The sequence below is a fragment of the Heloderma suspectum genome, chromosome 5 (genome assembly GCF_057233095.1).
Source record: "Heloderma suspectum isolate Gila_16-S chromosome 5, 16-S_ref, whole genome shotgun sequence".
NCBI classification, from domain to species: Eukaryota; Metazoa; Chordata; class Lepidosauria; order Squamata; family Helodermatidae; genus Heloderma; species Heloderma suspectum.
In genome coordinates, this window is record NC_139462.1 from 180,109,445 (window position 1) to 180,128,834 (window position 19,390).

The 19,390-nt window shown below is 42.7% G+C and overlaps 1 protein-coding gene across 4 annotated transcripts in view; it reads left to right on the plus strand.

Annotated features, from left to right (window-relative positions):
• OSBPL3 (oxysterol binding protein like 3) overlaps nt 1–19,390 on the plus strand; it is a 160,574-nt gene that overhangs the window by 135,798 nt on the left and 5,386 nt on the right. For all 4 annotated transcript variants that reach the window (XM_084858548.1, XM_084858549.1, XM_084858547.1 and 1 more), the window contains 10 exons: nt 2,739–2,873; nt 3,428–3,521; nt 7,012–7,262; nt 9,634–9,771; nt 12,709–12,772; nt 15,266–15,344; nt 16,200–16,344; nt 16,568–16,712; nt 17,775–17,901; nt 19,058–19,180. In XM_084858548.1, the coding sequence (XP_084714674.1) occupies nt 2,739–2,873; nt 3,428–3,521; nt 7,012–7,262; nt 9,634–9,771; nt 12,709–12,772; nt 15,266–15,344; nt 16,200–16,344; nt 16,568–16,712; nt 17,775–17,901; nt 19,058–19,180 (1,301 nt within the window). The remainder of the gene's footprint in view (nt 1–2,738; nt 2,874–3,427; nt 3,522–7,011; nt 7,263–9,633; nt 9,772–12,708; nt 12,773–15,265; nt 15,345–16,199; nt 16,345–16,567; nt 16,713–17,774; nt 17,902–19,057; nt 19,181–19,390) is intronic.

The window sequence follows — 19,390 nt, forward strand, 5'->3', positions numbered from 1 at the left end:
CACAGCTTGATATCATTCCCAGCCTGGGGAGGGGAAAAAGTGGGAGAAGAAAGACAAACCCCATTCTCCAAAATTGGTCTCTCCTTCCAGAAGGGTTTCTCACCATTTCGTAGGAATTGTGGGCTATTTACCTGCCATTTCCATACTGAAATAATTATTTCCCAAAGCCATTAGGGTAATCTCTAGCAGTCCTACTGGTTTCATTCACCCTTTCCTGTCCAAGCCCCAATCTTGGTCATACAGTCTAACTTGCCCCCATCCCATAATATTTATTACCCCATTGATACCATCACAGAACCTTTGGGTTACATATATATGGAATAGTGAATAAACAGTGGAGAAAAAGAAGAGAGCGGGGGAAATGAGCAATTGCATAATTGCGTTCTATGACTAAGTCAGGCCCTGTACATGACTCTGACTGCTTCACACTGCAATGTGCCAAGGTCTATTGAGTGCTTTTTTCATCAAGAGAACTATATAGAGCTTTAGAAACAGTAAAATCCACATTTTTACACATCCTACTGTGGTAATGATCTCTGTTCTACTTTGAGAAATGCTTTGATCCAACATAGTATATTTGTTGATGGTGAATTTTTTTTGCATATGGCAAAATCTAATAATCATAGTGACTGGCTTGAAAGCCTATGGAAATGTACTAGTTTGGCAATCAAAGTGGCATAGCCAAGGCTCATGGGGATAAGTGTTCCTAATGCAGCTGACTTGATTTATTTTGATATGTTTAGTGTAAAGCACCAGCAGACTGAATAGCTCTCGATAGTTAAGTGACCGAATTATCAGGACAAAACAGCAAAGCTGTCAATTGGAAAATGTGCTTGTAATTGCCTTTTAATAGAAAAAACATTACAGATAAGCTGGCGGATAACCTAGGGATGTCAATTTAAGTTAGCTATTTGTGCTGCTTACTCTTTGACAAAACGTCAGTGAAATGCTTTGTGCCAAATTTCTTCTTTGACAAATGCCTGTGGTGTTAAAGAACCTTTTAACTGGAAAGACAATTAAAGGGATTCTCCAGGCTTTGCCCCTCACAAGTATGTACAAAATGAAACTGCAGAAGGTTCCATGATGAGGGAGCCCAGTTGCATCTTTCCTTTCTTCCCCTGCTCTCCCTTTTCATTGGTAGTCCATACGAATCGGACCTGTTCTTTCACCCATTTGATGACTGCCTTTGCTGGATATGGTCTAGCATGCTTAGGCTGATGGAGCCAATTAAAAATGGTCACAAGGCTTCTTCCATTAGCACTGTGGGCTTAAGTGCTTTGGGGAAATCATATGGTTGCCAACTTCTCATGCACCCCTCCCCCCACCACCACTGTGTGTGTTGTGTGTGTTGTGTGTGGTGGAAAACACCAAGCAGGAAAATGAAAAAAGAGAAAACTGAGCAAAACAACCGTACTATTATCATTATTATTTTTTTATAAAAACCAAACTCACAGCCTGAGCTGATGAAGAGATAGTTATGCTTAAGCCCATTGATCTCTCAAACAAGCAGATAAGACGTGTAATATTCTAGCTGTTGGCCTGGTTTGCACATAATGGTGACCCAGGGGTTGTTTAAACCATAGGTTGTTGGGGCCGCAAGCAAGGGATTGAGCGCGCTGCCTCCCATACGCTTGTCACTTCTGCTTTCAATCAACAACACAGAACGGCTCATTATTGTGACATCCAAACCTGGAACTCTGGGTTATTTAGGAGTGCAAACTGGATCACTATCTTTTTAGATCAAGTTGTGAGGACGGAGAACTATATGATACACATTGTGCTTGCCTTAACTGAACTTTTGTCCAGTTCCTCTGTGCTTTGCTGCTTCTAAAACACATGCTGCCCACAGTGCACTTTACTGCAAACATGATGTTTTTCTGTAAAAAAAAAAAAGTAAGTCCCTGTTTGTCGTTACTTTGCCCAACCAAGCCTATTCTGACACCCATGGAATCTTTGCCTCTTTCTTTCCCATTGCCTCCGTACTTTTCTCAGCTGCTTGCCCTGACAGCAGATACTGTATTTCAGGGGCAGGCGACATTTTTGGGCCTGGGGGCACATCTGGCAATTTGATCAACTGTCATGGGCACCATCACAAAATGGCCACAGTGGGAGGCTTAGCTAGTCACAAAGGACAAGTAACCTGCCCAAACAGCTGTGTACAAGGCAGAGGTGGGGTCTGAGCCACAACATGCTAAACAACGTCTTTGAACACCCATCATGTAGCCCAGAGGCCTTAATGGGAAATGAAGATGGCAGCAGCTGGAGGCCATCACTCTGCTCAGAAGTGATCCCAGCTGCCAGTAAGAAAATGCCTTGTTTTTTAAATAGGAATAGAACAGGGGTAGGCAATGTGTTGATCGCAGGCACCAATGTGCCCCCAATCACCTTGGCATCCTCCAAGGTGTTTGGGGGCACATTGGTGCCTGCGATCAACACGTTCCCTACCCCTGTTCTATTCCCATTCTTCATATTTGTTGTAATACTGCATATAATTTGTGCATATAAAGAAATGTGGTCTGCAGTATTAGACCCCATGAGTAACAGATGTAGTTTTTCACAAAGAACATGGAATCCTATGATTCCTATGGTTGTCTTCTCTCCCCACCCCCCACCCAGCAGTTTGAACAAACATTCCATACAACTCTTAAAGGCTTTTTGTATCTTTCTTTATAGCCACAGGCACTTTATACTTAACAATACACTTTTGCTCAAGGCCCTTTTCCATCTCTCTTTTGCAGGAAAATTCAGAAGATGAAAACAGGGGGCTAGTTCACCAGCTCTCCAATGAAAGTCGACTGTCTATAACAGATTCTCTCACAGAGTTTTTTGATGCACAGGAAGTCCTGCTGTCTGCTAGCTCTTCAGAAAACGAGGTCTGGGCACTAGTATAGGAAGCCTTGGTCTCATGTTGCTTGTCTCAAAGTCACTTGACCTTTACTGTCTTTTCACACTAATTGCTGTCCGGGTGCAGCAAGTGTCATGTTATGTGCCATTTCAGCATACACAATCATTTGTTGCTGCTGGTCTTTAAAATACTTTTAAGAGCGGAACAGGAGTCCGGGGGTTGAATACAGGAAATGCTGCTTAAATGTAGATATTACCAGATTTTTTAAAAGAAAAAAAACCCTTAAGCAACATATGTTTAAATATTATTTGCCTTGTATCATTCTGACAAATGTTGCAAGGATTATTTTTTGTAGATGAAGGAATGTATATTCAGGCTTTTTTTCTTTTTGCTTTAGGCCCATCTAGGCCAAGTCTGTAGTAGACACTATAATGGCATTCTGTTGTTGCAATATCTGCTTCAAACTTGATGACCTATTTTAATCCACTTTTTTTGTTTCCCGAACGCCGTGGCGTTATGCATGCAAAAGGGGTTTCCCCCCCTCTTTCAATCAAAATGAAAGCATATTTTCTTTCTCCTCAGGTATCTGATGATGATTCATATGCCAGCGATATCAGTGATAACATCTCTGAAGACAACCTGAGTAACGACATAGAGAATGAAAGGCAGACCCTTGGTAGGAGTGATGCTTTTATAAATACAGTCAGGGCCAGAAATATTGGAACAAGGATAACTGTTTTGGCAGTTGGCCTCTGTACATCACCACATTGAAGTTGAAAGGAAACACACCCAGATGGGAGCGAAGTCAGGACTTGCAGCTGTAATTCAAGGGGTTTGACAAAAGTGGGACACTAACCATTCAGGAAAGACAGCCAGTGGCATACACACACACCCATCGTTGGTGGCTCATAAGTAATGGAACAAACCAACATCATTTCAAACTTAAGGATCGCCTTTAATACCTGGATGAAAATCCTTTGCAGTCAATGACTGCCTGAAGTCTGGAACCCATGGACATGACCAAATGCAGAGTTTCCTCCCTCGAGATGCTTTGCCAGGCCTTCACTGCAGCTGCCTTCAGCTGCTGCTTGTTTGTGGGTCTTTCTGCCTTCAGTCTTGTCTTCAGTAAGTGAAAAGCATGCTGTATTGGGTTGAGATCAGGTGACTGACTTCGCCATTGAAGAACATCCCACTTCTTTGCCTTGAGAAACTCTGGGGTAGCTTTTGCTGTATGTTTTGGGTCATTATCCATCTGCAATATGAAGCGGCGTCCTATCAGTTTGGCAGCATTCAGCTGAATCTGAGCAGAAAGTATAGCCCTATACACTTCAGAATTCATCCTGCTGCTTTTATTAGCAGTCAGGTCATCAAGAAACACCAGTGATCCAGTTCCATTGGCAGCCATACATGCCCATGCCATAACACTGCCTCCACCATGTTTGACAGATGATGTGGTATGCTTTGGATCATGAGCTGTTCCTTTCCTTCTCCATACTTTTCCTATCATTCTGGTACAAGTTAATCTTGGTTTCATCAGTCCAAAGAATCTTATTCCAGAACTGGGCAGGCTTTTTTAGGTGTTTGCTGGCAAAGGCTAATCTGGCCTTTCGGTTCTTGAGCATTACCAGTTGTTTGCACCTTGTTGTGAAGCCTCAGTATTTACATTCATAAAGCCGTCTCTTGACTGTAGATGTTGACAATGACATGCCTACCTCTGCAAGAGCGATGTTGACCTGGCTAGATGTTGTGAAAGGGATCCTCTTCACCATGAGCAGAATTCTGAGGTCATCCACTTTAGATGTCTTCTGTGGTCTGCCAGGCCTTTTGCTGTTGCTGAGCTTGCCAGTTAATTCCTTCTTTTTCAGGATGTTCCAAACTGTTGTGTTGGCCACTCCCACTGTTTTGGCTATCTCTCTGATGGGTTTATGTTGTTTCCTCAGCCTAATGATGGCCTCCTTCACTCGCATGGACACCTCTTTGGACCTCATGTTGGGAGTTCCAGTGAACAGCTACCAAATGCAAATGTAACACTCAGGACCACCTCCAGGCCTTTTCTCTGCTTGATTGGTCATGGGGTAACCAGGAAACAGGCCACACCTGGCCATGCAGCTGCTTGTCAGCCATTTGTTCCATTATTTATGAGCCACCAATGATGCGGGGGGGGGGGGTGTATGCCACCGGCTGTACTTCCTGAATGGTTTTTTGTCAAACCCACTTTTGTCAAACCCCTTGAATTACAGTTGAAAGTCCTGACTTCATTCCCATCTGGGTGTGTTTCCTTTCAACTTCAGTGTGGTGGTGTACAGAGGCCAACTGCCAAGACAGTTATCCTTGTTCCAATATTTCTGGCCCTGACTGTATGTGTGTGTGTGTGTGTGTGTGTGTGTGTGTGTGTTCTGTTCTGACTCTGAGACTGTTTCCTCCCACCCGACTTTTACTAGGAATTGGTAAAGCGGGAATGAAAGTTCAGGGTTCCATTTCTTTTAAAGGATTATTTTGCAGCATTGAAATTGCATGCTGTGATCTGTCCTCATGTGGGAGAAACCACCTGTGCACAGAGAGAATGGAGAATTCCACCTTTCTCCCCCTTCACCCCCGCCCCCTTGGACCTTGTATAATTTGTGCCATTGGGAGAAGGGGGATTGTGTACACAGACTCTCCATTCCCAGTAATGGCCCAATGCGCTGAAATACACACAAGACAAAGTGGGAGAAAAGGAGAGGAACATGGCTCTGCTGAGTCCTATGCCATTCTCTCAACATGTGGGATGCAGCACTTCTGTGGGAATGGATCATTCCCCTAACACAATAAATGTGCAGCAGCTACTCTATCCAGAGATCTTCCCTCCAGGCTGTGTTTGTGTTGAGGGGATCTGTCATTTTCCCTCTGCCAGATGTGCTATATTTTATATATGGCAGAGCAAAGGAAATTGTCCAGAGCTATCAAAAGTATATGCTTTCCCTGGAATAAAAACACTGCTTTAAAATGCAGCAGGCTTTTAAACAATTATATATTCTTACATAAAACATTCTGTACTTGGCACCTTTGAGATTCTTCTCTGCTGTTTTGGGCAGATGATTAGTGGCAATGTCCTTGATTGATTGTAGTCCCACACTGTGCATCTCCAGTGCTGGAATTTTGAAATCCAATTTCCAACTATATAAACAAAGATGAATGTCCAACTGAAGTAAAATTAAATACTTGCATCAAAAGGGGAACTATTTGTTTTTGCGAAAGCAAATTGAAAGAAAGAAAACGGAGAGCCAATGCGGTGCAGTAGCTAAGGCAAGGTTGATTGATTGATTGATTGATTGATTGCATTTATACCCCGCCTTTTTTCCTCTTGCAAGGAACCCAAGGCAGCTTACATTATCCTCTTCCTCTCCATTTTATCCTCACAACAACAACCCTGTGAGGTGGGTTGGGCTGAGAGTCTGTGACTGGCCCAAAGTCACCCAGTGAGCTTCCATGGCCAAGTGGGGACTAGAACCTGGATCTAGCCTGCAGTTTCCCCTCTTTGCCCCCCTTCCCCTGTGGAAATTAGGCTTGGAAAAATGGTTCCACTTGTGCAAATGGGGCCTTTTTTCCTATGGCCAATTGCTACGCAGGAATGGGGAAGCTGCTGAAGAGAGAAAGTTTATCCCTCACCTCTCTGCAAGCTTCCACCCCCTAAAAATCTCCCCTCTCCTCAGCACAGCAATTAGGCTCAGGAAAAAAAGCCCCATTTGCATGAATGGGACCTTTTTTCTAAGCCTAATTGCTGCATGGAATGCGAGGGAGAGAGAAGGGGAGATAGAGAAAGAGTGGGGGAGAGAGGGAAATGCATGTGTGAATGGATGGATTTGTGTGAATGGGGTGGGGTGTACGTATGTGTGTGAATGGGGTGGGGATGTGGCTTTGGCCCTGTCCACCACTCACATGGCTTTCCCAGAAGGTTCCCCATCTCTGGGCTAAGAAGTTGGGTTTGGAAGCCAGGAAGCTCAGGCTTTCGAATTCCTACACAGCTATGAAACTTTGGTTGGCTGTGTCTCAGCTAAACTACCAGTCCAAGCTCTTTGGAGGACATGATGGAACCAATGCAACACATAAAAGAAATATTAACCAAAAAGAGAGAATTCTGTGAAAGTACTAAGTTGCTGTACTTAATCCTGGAATCTGTCTCCTAGACTGTGTTCCTGATGGGAGCATGGAGTGCCATTCCAAGCGGAGGACATGTCTGCCAGCTCCATGCCCCAACACTAGCAACATCAGCCTCTGGAACATTCTGCGGAACAATATCGGCAAAGATCTCTCCAAGGTGGCTATGCCAGTGGAGTTGAATGAACCGCTAAACACTTTGCAGCGACTCTGTGAGGAACTGGAATACAGTGACTTATTGGACAAGGCAGCACATACACCTAATCTGTTTGAAAGGATGGTAAGAAGAAATTGTATCCTGGGGCAGGTCAAGTAAGAGTGATTCCTTTTCTCTTTCGCATACAGTCAGGCATGTGATGGTTGGTCTGTCGTATGGAGGGAAACCCATGTGCAGAAGCCCATTACATTGGGCTTCCTGTTCCTTAAGCACGGGAGCCTTCCCCATGTTTGAAGTGGGGGGTATTTATGTGTGTGTGCATGTGGCCCATTCATCCCCTTTCCCGCTCCTCACTCCACTGGAAGAGCCAGCTGAAGGGAAGAGATGTCTGTTTGGTCCTTCTCATAGCAGCTGGTTCATGCACAGCCTGCCTATAGGTCCCACAGAATTTCAAAAAAGAAAAAAGGGCAGTGGTGCATTCCCAAAGGTTTCAGCAGTAATTTTATGCAGGCCAGGGGATGTCTGCCATCTGACAGTGCTCATAAATGCAACAGAGAGAGAGAAACAGAGAGAGAGAGAGCATGCCAGCTGAAAGACACTTTTTCAGTTCAGGAAGAAGTTTTTGCAAAGGAAACACCACAAATGACCCCTTCCTGAGCATAACTGACTTTGAGCATGAATAACTGGCAGCCTTCCTCGATTGTGAGATATGTTTTTATGAGTAACTTCTTCTGATGCCAAGATTAATCTCCTTCTCAGAAAATGCATATCGGTTGTGAAGGGCAGCAGGAGCATCACTTTCACTGCAAAAGCAGCAGTTGCAGGGGCTCAGTCAGGACCATGGCATGCAGTGAATGGGGTGGGGACGTGGCTTTGGCCCTGTCCAAGCAGGTTGACCCTTTCCCCCCCATGTTGTTGTCCCAGTCCCCACTCCCAGTCCCCGCCAGGCTGAGAAGCGGCTGTTCATCCTGTGAGGGCAGTTGCCATTGATAGCAAAGGCACTTCCCTCCTAGGCTAAACAGCAGTGGGCGGGGGAATTTCACTGGGACTGCATAGCAGAGGAAGAGGTTTCGCTCCCACCCCAGCCACACACTGCTCCTCCAACCTACGCTGTGTGCTGCAGTCCCAATCACTGCTGGTCTTTAACAAAACAGATACAGGATATTAGTGCTGTGCCAACCCCCCCCCCTTGCCCTTTTGCAACCTCTTAGTTTCCCTGGGAAAGAGGCCTCTTTTGTTTTTCTGCCTCTTTTGTTAGGATGTTGAGAATTTTGGATAAATTTATCTCAGTGCAGGACTCCCCCCCCCCCCATTCTGTGCTTGAGCTTCTTGGAAAGCCCTCTGGTGGACTTAGCCAGGACTCCCCCCCCCCTTGGGGCTTCCCTGTGCTGCTGCCCGCAGAGCTGAGAGAGGAGTTGTTGTTGTTGTTAAAAGGTCTTTTAATAACAACAAAGCAAAACCAAAATTTCTCTGTCAAGGGAGGGAGTCCTAGCTAAGTCCTCTAGGGGGCTTTCCAAGAAGCTCAAGCAGCCAGAGAGGCGGCAAGGACAGAATGTGGGGGAAATGGTAAAAGAAACAGCATGCACACACCCTCTGCCACCTCCTTCCAGTAAGGTAACCACTGAAGCCCTGCACCCAGAGAAATTTCTCCAAAATTCTCACCCTTTTCTGGTGCAATTTCTTTTCACACACACCCGCCCCCTGGCCAAAGAACAGTTGAAAATAAATAGGTCGAAAAATTTGGCACAGTGCTACAGGAAATGCATTCGCACATTTCAAGTATCTTCCGAGTTGGCCCTCAAATGATATTGGTTCTAGGTTATCTCCATTCCAGTATTAATCTATGTGTTGGATATAGTAACATGTAAACTGGCTCCAGTTCTCCTGCAGTCTTTGAGAAAAGAAAAGGCTTCATTCTGCACCTCCATATTTGCCCTCTCTAAGGTATTGATGGTGGTGTTATGACTGCAGTGTACTCTGATCCCCATAAACAGCCCAATAAACATTTTTAGCACCACTTCGTTCTGTGCATGAAGCAAACATACTGACTGCAATCCAGAAACGTTCACGCTGGAAGCGCCATCTGAGCTCGATAGAGCTGTGGTGTTCTTTGGTATTTCTGTTAATTAGTCTGGGTGACCTGTGCATGTCATTTTTGTAATGAGAATGAAATCAGATTAAAATTCTATCGCAAATTTGTTCTTTGCATTGGATTTTTGTTCAAAGTGCCTCGTTTTTTAAACAGTCTATTGTGCCCCTCTTCAGGATCTTGAATTTTAGGAAAGGTGTAGAGAAACTCTGTAAACACTGAGTCACGTTCCAGTGCTCAAGATAATATTCCAGTTTGCAAGAGGCATTGATACAAATGTGAAAATTGCAAAGTGGAGAGAGATGGTGCCTGACATCAGTGTGAGATCAAAACCCTTAAAAAAAAAATCCAACACACTCACACCTTTATTAATTACCAACATAATTCTGTGTATTCTGTTTTTAGGTCTATGTGGCTGCTTTTGCTGTATCTGCCTATGCATCCAGTTACTACAGAGCTGGAAGTAAGCCATTTAATCCTGTTCTTGGAGAAACCTATGAATGTGTCCGTGAAGATAAGGGTTTCCAGTTTTTTTCTGAACAGGTACTATAATCCAGTTGTTACTCAGTTTGAAAAACATGCTAATTCTGATTACTTGGTAGGAGTCTCTCTTGAGCAATCTGTATCGGACTGCTTTATTTTTGCACTTCAGAGTCACTGCATAGTCACACAATGGCTGCGACAATCTTAAAAACATCATATTTTATTGGACGTTTATCCTATAAATATTTAGACACTGGTTTGTATCCATTGGTGTAGTGGAAGAGGATGGGGCAATTTTTTCTGTTCCCCCTCCCTTTCCCCCTACAGCCCTCTGCATCACTCTGCACGTTGTTTCGGAAGGTCCCCCAAGCCTCTGAAGCAGATTTTCAGGAGGTCACAGGAGGAGGGATTGGCGGAAATCCCTTTCCCTCCTTTTCCATTAGCAGAGACCTGTGCTAGATCAAAGACTCTTCTGCCAATGGGAGGGTGCTATTGAATCTAGCTCATTATTTTTAGTTAACTTCTGTCACCAACAAAATAAGTTCTATTTTGCTGGCCATGTATCAACTCCCAAACAAGCCTGAATATTTTTTTAAAAAAGGTTGCAGATCATCAGAACAGAAATTGGCTTTGATATTATTTTTAAATGGCTTTGCCTTTTTCCTATTTCTTTGAAATGCTGTGGTGCTAAATTGAGGTCCTAAGCCCACTTTCCATTGACAGCAATCTAAAAACTCAGGTGCTAGGGCCAGATTATAAATCTTCTGAACTGCTTTGTAAAATAACACCCTGGGGTTTTAAAAATGCTATTGAGGCCCAATCCTGTTGGGCACAAACAACCAAGTCTTTAGCAGCCAAAGCTTCAGCACAAAGCTGTAACTGGTGTCTTCATGCTGGAACAAGCTTAAGATACAAGCGATATGGAACTTGGCAGATGGGTTGGGGAGCTGAAAGCTGCAAGGACCAGGTAATTAATTTGCTTAAAAATTCATTGAAGGTACTGGGTGGCATTCAGTGAAATGTGTAAAACCAATAATTTGCCCCCTTCACATGTTACTTGCATGGGGCATCATGGGAGAACCGCTGAGCAGGGCCATACTCTTGGCCCCTCCCCTGGTGTCAGGCATGCTCCATCTAGTGAGGCGGGGCCAGGCAGTGTATTCAACAATGGGAGCAGAAGTGTAGTGATGCCTGCCTTTGCATGAGTAATGCATGAAGGGGGCTACTATAAAATGTCCATTTTAATATTGGCAAAGCTTGCCAGATTTATGCTGGTATAAATAACATTGAACTCATAATTTTTGATAGACTTGCTGGGTAACACCAAGTTACATTATTATGACTTGCATTATTTTTTTATCTTTGATGGGCATATGGGTGGTGTTGTGACAACTTTCTCAAAATAGCTCCTCCTTGTTTATGCCCCTATGTGAGTACTGTTTCGGTGTTTAAAAAAGTGGCTAGCAGACTTACTGGTTCACCACCAGGAAAAGGGGAAGAAAGAGAGAGAGGAACGTAAGAACGTAGGAAGAACCATGCTGGATCAAACTAAGGGTCCATCTAGTCCAGCATTCTGTTCACACAGTGGCCAACGAGATGCCTGTGGGAAACCCACAAGCAGGACATGAGAGCAATAGCACCTTTCCGCTCATGTTCTCCAGCAACTGGTATACAGAAGCATACTGCCTCTGATACTGGAGGTATCATATAGCCATAAGGACTAGTAGCCATTGATAGCCTTATCCTCCATGAATTGTCCAATCCCCCTTTAAAGCCATCCAAATTGGTGGCCATCACTACATCTTGTGGTAGTGAATTCCACAGTTTAACCATGTGCTGTGTAAAGAAGTTCTTCCTTTTATCTATCCTGAATCTCTCACCATTCAGCTTTATGGGATGATCCAGTGTTCTAATATTATGAGAGGCAGAAAAATGTCTCCTTATCCACTTTCTCCACACCGTACATAATTCTGTACACCTCTGTCATGTCTCCCCTCACTTGCCTTTTCTCTAAGCTAAAGAGGGTGCTGCATGGGGATACAGCTTGGAAACATACAGAGGCATACATTTCTACTGGTGGTATGGGGTAGATACAGATGGTATCTAACCTCGTCGTCCAAAGAACTGTACTAAAGTTAATGGCCATCCAAGAGAGAGTTGCCTAGACAGGAATCAGAAAAATCTGATTGCTGAAAACAGTAAAGGGTAACAGAAATAAGTAGGACATGCTGCTTATTCTTGTAAGCTTATTCTTTTATTCCTTATTCTTGTAAGGAAATGAATCACTTTTTCTCAGTCCTGTGGCTTATCTTGCACTAAATAACATTCTCTAGCATGGCTCCGTTTGAATCTAATAGAAATCAAAATGACGCTTAGTGGTACTCTTTCTGGTATTTTTCCCATCTGCATGTGTTTCACTGCAGCTTGAATTTGATTGAATTTGGATTTTTTCCCATTCACAAGTGAATCAATATGGTTTATGTCAAGATACAAAGCAGCTACTGAGAAAATATTTTGACCAAGATGAGTTAGAGCCCTTGTGTAGTCCGCTACTCCCTGTTCCAAATTCAGATCCCTTAAGGTTAATGGACTGTGTGAGTGTTCAGCAAGTCAAGTTTCCTCTATTACATGGCTTTTTTGTAGATGTTATTTTTGGTCTTTTGATTCTAGAGGCCTTTTCCCCTCCATCTTTTTAAAAAAATAAATAAGTTCACAGCATCCATAGCCTGTGTTTAACTTCTACATTCCAAACAAAATATAAATTAATATTAATAACTAGCTTTACAAACATGAGTGAACCTCACAACTCCCCCTGTGTCTTTTTTAGAGCTGTCTTTATGCATCATTTCATTCATTGCTGGTTTTAATTCTGCAAGCTCCCTCTTGTGGTCAAAAGGAAAATGAAACAATTCGAAAAATGCATATGAGAGGGAAATAGGAGCAATTGAAAACAAACCTGTAAATATAATTGTAACCTTCCCTTCCTCTTCCTGTTAGGTCAGTCATCACCCACCTATATCTGCATGTCATGCTGAATCGGATAACTTTGTGTTTTGGCAAGGTAACTCTTTAACTTACCATTTAGTACCACCAGTTTTAGAATATGAAATAAAGCTACAAGCTCTACAGAGGCAGATATTAGGAAGGCTTCAGACTCTGGGTAGTAACCTATTAGACACTACTGATAACATAAATTAAGTTATCCTAGTGCAGGCGTGCACAACCTTTTCTGTCTCAAGGGCTACATCGGGTCTGGGGGAGGGGCACATGCATGCATTTACAGGAATATGCACTCACATACAACTCACTCTCACACCTTCTTACACTCACCCCACCAGCAATAGATATTGGTCTTGTAGCAAGGTATTACATCTCCCTTCCTGCCCCAACCACCCCAACACAATCACAAAAAAGGGAGAGAAAAAACTCTAGGAATAGGCTCTATGGTCCCTGCCATAGAGCAGGAACTTCATTCAGAGTATTTTAGGAAGTAGGCTGGAACCTTCAACCACTGCTTCCTGGTATGCTCTAGGAATGAGGTTCCTGCTCCATGGCAGGAACTATAGAGAAGTTCCTAGAGCATTTTTCCTTCCCCCCCCCATTCCATTTTTTCGGCGGTGGCAGATGCTGGGCATCTGGGGACTACCAGACAGGGCTTGGGGGGACACCCAGACGTCACACTTTTTGCACCCCTGTGCTAGCATAGGTGACCACTAGCACAATGCCAATAGCATTTGCTGATATGATCCCTGGAAAACCCGTCACGCCACCAAACATGATTAGTGTTGCACTTGAGGTCATTTACACTAGCGCAATGTGATTTGTGTTAGCAGTAGTGTTGAATGGGGCACTGGCCATTGTGCTCAACTTGCCAAAGTTATGCCTTTAATAGTATTATGTGGAAAGACAATCATTGACATAAGAAGCATGTGCCACCACCTTTCCTAGATAGTTGTAGAACAATTCCAGGCCTTCAAATTTAGCGTGCTTTCTGTCATTGTGGAACTTTGATTATCCACTTGGGGGCGGCAGGAGGTTATTTTAGAATTTAATTGATTGCATCTTGCTACTGCATACTAGAAACAAACTAGAAGTAGTAAGTGATATTAATTCAATTAGCAAGATCGGCATCTATAATTGTCTCTGTGTTTTCCTTTTTAAGAAAAAGAAAACCGTAATAACCCAAATAGGTTAACTTTTACCAAGCTTTTTTGAATATACCAATAGAAGAACAAACTTCTGTCCTTGTTTCCAAACATTTGAACTAAAAGGAGTTCAACGGCTACATGCCTATAAGCCCTATTGACATCTTCCACATAACCCTTACTGAAACCTTTGTTCTTCATCTGATGTGCTCCTCAGGATCCCACCACCACTTGAAATTGTGTGGGTGGCAGCTGGTCCAAGGGCCTTCTTGGCCCTGGCACCTTGGATACAGAATGCCCACCCCAGAGAAGCTTACCTGGTGCTAGCTTTGATGTCTTTTCAGCACCAGGTGAAGACTTTTTTTATTTGCCAGAGCATTCCAGTGTGTGTTTATAGCTTTGTTGGGTGCTGCTGCCATTTCTTTGATTCTATTTTTATTTTCATAATTTGATTGCATTTGTTTTAAAATTGAATGCTGCCTGGAAAGTCGTATTACTGAAGGGCAGTTTTTAAATTGACAAAATAGAAAGAAATAATGAGATGATGAAATGTTTTGATTGATGGCTGGTGTTTCTAAAGATTCAGCAATATAAGGCCAAATCACATAATCTCCATGCATGGCTAACCTAGATAGAACTGACTGGTGCCTGAATTATTCATCGTGAACACAGACTGTAATTTGGCATGCCTTCTCTCAACCTATATAAAAGAGATTTGTAGAGAGAACTGCTGTTCTTTCTGCTGTGATATTCCATTTGTTCAGATGACTAGGTTACTCAAAGCAGAGTCAGGTGCTGGTCTCAAAAGGGAAAAAAATAAAGCCCATAGCCATGTACGTTGCGGTTATATGAACTGTCATGATTTAGGTAGCATGATCTGCATGCTTTAAGCCTCTTAAGCTGCAATCCTGTTCATTTCCATTCAGCTGGGCTTTCTTCCAGATAAGTGGGTATAGCATTAGAGCAGAGGTAGACAACGTGCGGCCCTCCAGGTGTTTTGACCTACAACTCCCATCATCCCTCACCATTAGCTATGCTTGTTAGGGCTAATGGGAGTTGTGGGCCAAAACATCTGGAGGACCGCAAGTGACCACTCCTGGATTAGAGCCCCAGTCAGTATAACTGTCACCAGGCTGAGTTCCATCATGGTTTCAAAACACCATCACATAGGAGTTGTGACGTTATATGAGACTCATAATCTAAAATGGGATTGCAAACTATACATGAGCATGCAAGCACATATTGTTTGATACCTTTGTTAGTTTACCATATTTATTGATGAAGGCCTCTGGGCTTATAGTATCACAAAAGTTTGTAAGCAGTTGAGCTTAACAATAGCAGGATACCTGTGTTTGATGTTAAGAACGTGCTTAGGTTTTTTGTTGATTTTTAAATTTGTTTTATTTCAGATATCAGATGGAAAAACAAATTCTGGGGGAAATCCATGGAAATTGTGCCAGTTGGTACAACACATGTAATTTTGCCAGCGTAAGTTCTGTAATAGCATGCATGGTGAAATTGGACCATCATGTCAGTAGTGAATTGCCTTTATCTTTCTGGAGAGGCTGTGTCAAACCTGTCAACTCTGGTTGCTCCTTGATGAAAGCACTTTTATGCCATACCTTAAACTAGGGATCAGCTTCAGGGTGAGTTAGTAGGTGGTGGGATGAGATGATTTTGTGATGCCTAGAAGTTACCTAAGTGTTGATCTTCCACTGGAAGTTTGATGGAATATCTGTATCAGCCTTCCCCAACCGGATGGCCCCTAGATGTGTTGGAGACTTGGAGTACAACTTCCATAAGCCAGCTATGTGGGAGTTGTACTCCAAGACATCTGGAGGGCACTAGGTTAAGGAAGGCTACCTTATATGCTCACTTAACATATGGTGTTGATATTTTTGAGCTAATTGTGATTACATAAACTGCATTATGCTGAATCAGACTGTTGGTCAGTCTAGCCCAGTACTGTGTTCTGCTCCGATTGGCAGTGCATCTCCAAGGTCTTGGGCAGACGTCTCTGCCTTATGCTGTTCCCTGAGTTCCTTTTAACTGGAAGTATCTGGGATATTTCTGCATGCAAAGTCTGTGCTTGACCACTAATCTGGCCTCGCTCCTTTATGACAGGCTCGTGAAATACCGGTATTTCTGAGGAATGTTAACTCAGCTCTTTTTGATTGCCCAGATGTGCCAGAGCTCTTTCTGAGTGAGACACTTTTTCACTTTGTGCTTGCTTGAAGGGAGTCAAAATGGGATGTTCGGAGTGTCGGAGCTGAACATTTTTGGAAGACTCTTTGACATTACCAACATATTTCAGCATACACTCAGTTTTCCATTTTATTCCAGTTTTAGGGAACATTATGAGTGGAATAAGGTAACATCTTGCATTCATAATATCTTAAGTGGACAGCGATGGATAGAACACTATGGAGAGATCATAATCAAGAATCTGAATGACCACAGCTGTCACTGCAAACTTACTTTTGTAAAGGTACTTTACAAACTTGCTTTTGTAAATATTCAAATTGTCTTGGCTACTCTAAGATATGTAATAAAAAAGTCAGCAGGATTACTAAGAATTTTCTGGGTGATCTGGATGTTAAATAGAATCCTAAGATTGTACGCTGGCATAGTGATTTTTTGATAACCTAAAGTAGCAAGCTGCTTTTTCTGATTATTTAAAGTGGTTTTGGTTTTGCTAACTTCATCTCCAGACAAAATACTGGAATCACAATATTCACGAGATTGAAGGCAGTGTTTTGGACAAAAATGGAAAAGTAGTACATCGTCTTTTTGGAAAATGGCATGAGAATATGTACTCTGGAACATCGTCTTCGGCAAAGTGCATCTGGAGAGCAAGTTAGTGACCAATCACCATTAGTTTTATACATGTTTGAAGCCTTTACACTCACTGACAATGTTCTTCTATTAATTTTCCCCTAACCTAGGCGTATTTAATTTTATCACATTCCTCTATAGTACTTTACAATATTATGTACTGTGGATGGAGTCTTGTATTGGAGAACTTGGTAATTATTTCCCATAAACGACTGTCTAGATAGGTCAAGGTTAAGCCTGGGTGCTTCTTTTTTTAAAAAAATATGTCCTTTTTAAAATGTTGTTTCTGTCATGGGAAGAATGCTGCTATTGGCCACATGCAGACATACAGTTTAATCAGGGTAAATAGTTTCATCTGAATATCCAAACCATAGCTGAGGATTAAACGCAAATTTGAGATATAAACTATATGGATTGAGCAAACCATGGTTTACATGAATAGTGCTCAAGTCTTGCATCATTACCAAACAAACCATAGACCTGGTTCACATGTAATGGCAGCAAATCGTGGGTTAATTAACCCACAATTTGCTACAGTGTATGCTGGGTATGTGCTGCAACCATTTTAAATATGCAACCTTTGATCAACCCAATTGGAGGTTGCTCTGTGACATCCAAACCCAGACACTATAGATTAATCGTGGGTTACACAACCCACAGTCACCTTATGATTAGTTATTAGGTTAACTGTGGGTTGCTTAACCCACAATTAAACCATAGTGTCCAGGTTCAGGTGTCATGGAGCAACCCCTGAAGCTGCATATTCAAAATGGTGGCAGCCTGTACCACATCAAATTGTGGGTTAATTAATTTTGGCACCGTTGTGTGTGAATGGTGCCATTAATAAGGCAGTTTTCTAGTCTATCCAGCTTGCCTGCTTGCAAGGTGAAAAGCAGATCTCAAAGGACATAGCTTTACAAGTTAACCTATTGGGAGGGAGTTGGAGTAGCCACCACAGGAAAGGCCTCTTTGCATTGTTTTAGCTATAGCCTTTAAAATAACCATGCAGTAATTACACTGTCATGAAAATGAACAAAGGTATAGATTTTATCTAGGGGGAAATTAATTCTTTTTTATCTGCAGATGCAATGCCTAAAGATTATGAACAGTGGTATAGTTTCACACAGTTTGCATTAGAGTTAAATGAATTGGACCCACTCACTAGACCACTGCTACCATCTAGTGACACGCGATTTAGACCAGACCAAAGGTAATTTTTAATTTTTAAAATGTCATACAGCTGAATTCACACAGTGGCAAAGCTCATTACCTTTCATTCTTTAGAGCAGGGGTACACGACTTAACGACTGAACAACAAAAAGACAACATAATGCCTACAGGCACGAATGTGTCCCTGGACACTTAAAAATAAAAGTAAAAATATTTTGTTGTGAAATAGCTTTCTGTTGGTGCTGAAAACTATGGGTGCAAAGGAGTTCTTTAGTGTGTTGGGGTTCAGACTCCACCTCTGCCTTGTACTCAGACTTTTGGAGAAGTTACTTGTCCTTTGGCATACTTCCCATGGCAGCCATTGTGTGGTGGTGCCCAGGACAGTTTCTCAAACTGCCAAATGTGCCCACAGCCCAAAATGGCTGCCTAACTCTGCTTTAAAAGTAGGAAGCAAATCTGCATGTGTTGTGTCAGCCATCAAAGTAACATAATCAATTCTATTGGTCACTTGTTCAGGAAGGAGAAAGACGGGGAAGCAATGATATTTACTTGCCTCTGAAAAGGTCAGCAGCTGTTCAGATCCCCTCCCTCAATTTCTGTTCACTTCTGGAGACTCTCCACCAATGGAGTTGCCTCACAAATTGGCAGTCCTACCCAGGGCTTCTCCACATGGGGCTTTTATTCTGCGACTGAGATTGGTCACTCACGAAAGTTTGCAGCTTCTTTGCATGACGTTGTCAACCTCTTCTACTTTCCAAGCATTTCCATGGCTTAATTTGAAATGAAAATAATGTGGTAACAAAAAGATCTATTTTCCATTTCTCCATGAAAAGAAGAAATCCTGCAATAGGAGGAGCTAGACCACAGCACCATCTAGTGGCTGTATAAATGAAACATATAGAACTAGTGGACAAAGGGGAAAACCGGGGGGGGGGGGCAGGGGGAGAAGGGAAGTGCATGTAAAGGGCAATCTTAATCCCGGAAAGAATCCAGAAGCCAAAGGCCCAATAAAATTGTGAGACAAAAGGCCTCTGTGAGGAGAAACCCCAGTCCACAGCCTGTAGCAGGGGTTGGACCAAGTCTGGTGGTTGGTAAAAACTAGCTGCTTCAGCAAGGCTTGTGGATACTAAACTGAGAGAGCCACAAGATGAAATATGTTGATAATGCTGTGCTCTTGCATCATTGCTGAATGGCAGGCTCCTAGAAGAAGGGAATATTGAAGGAGCAGAAATACAAAAACAGAGGATTGAGCAACTACAGAGAGAGAGGCGGAAAGTTCTAGAAGAAAACAATATGGAACATCAACCTAGATTTTTCAGGTAATTTTTAAGACATGACAGATTAGTATGCTGCAACATTTTGTCTATTAACATGCTAGATACATGATGCAAAAAAAAGAAAGAAAGCTATCCATGAGATCCAACTTCGTAGTTTATCTCTCACATCACTTGGCTAATCGCTAAATACATTGTCTTTATTTGTGTCTTATGGTTAGAAGGATGATGGGGAGAAAAGACCCCCCAGAAATC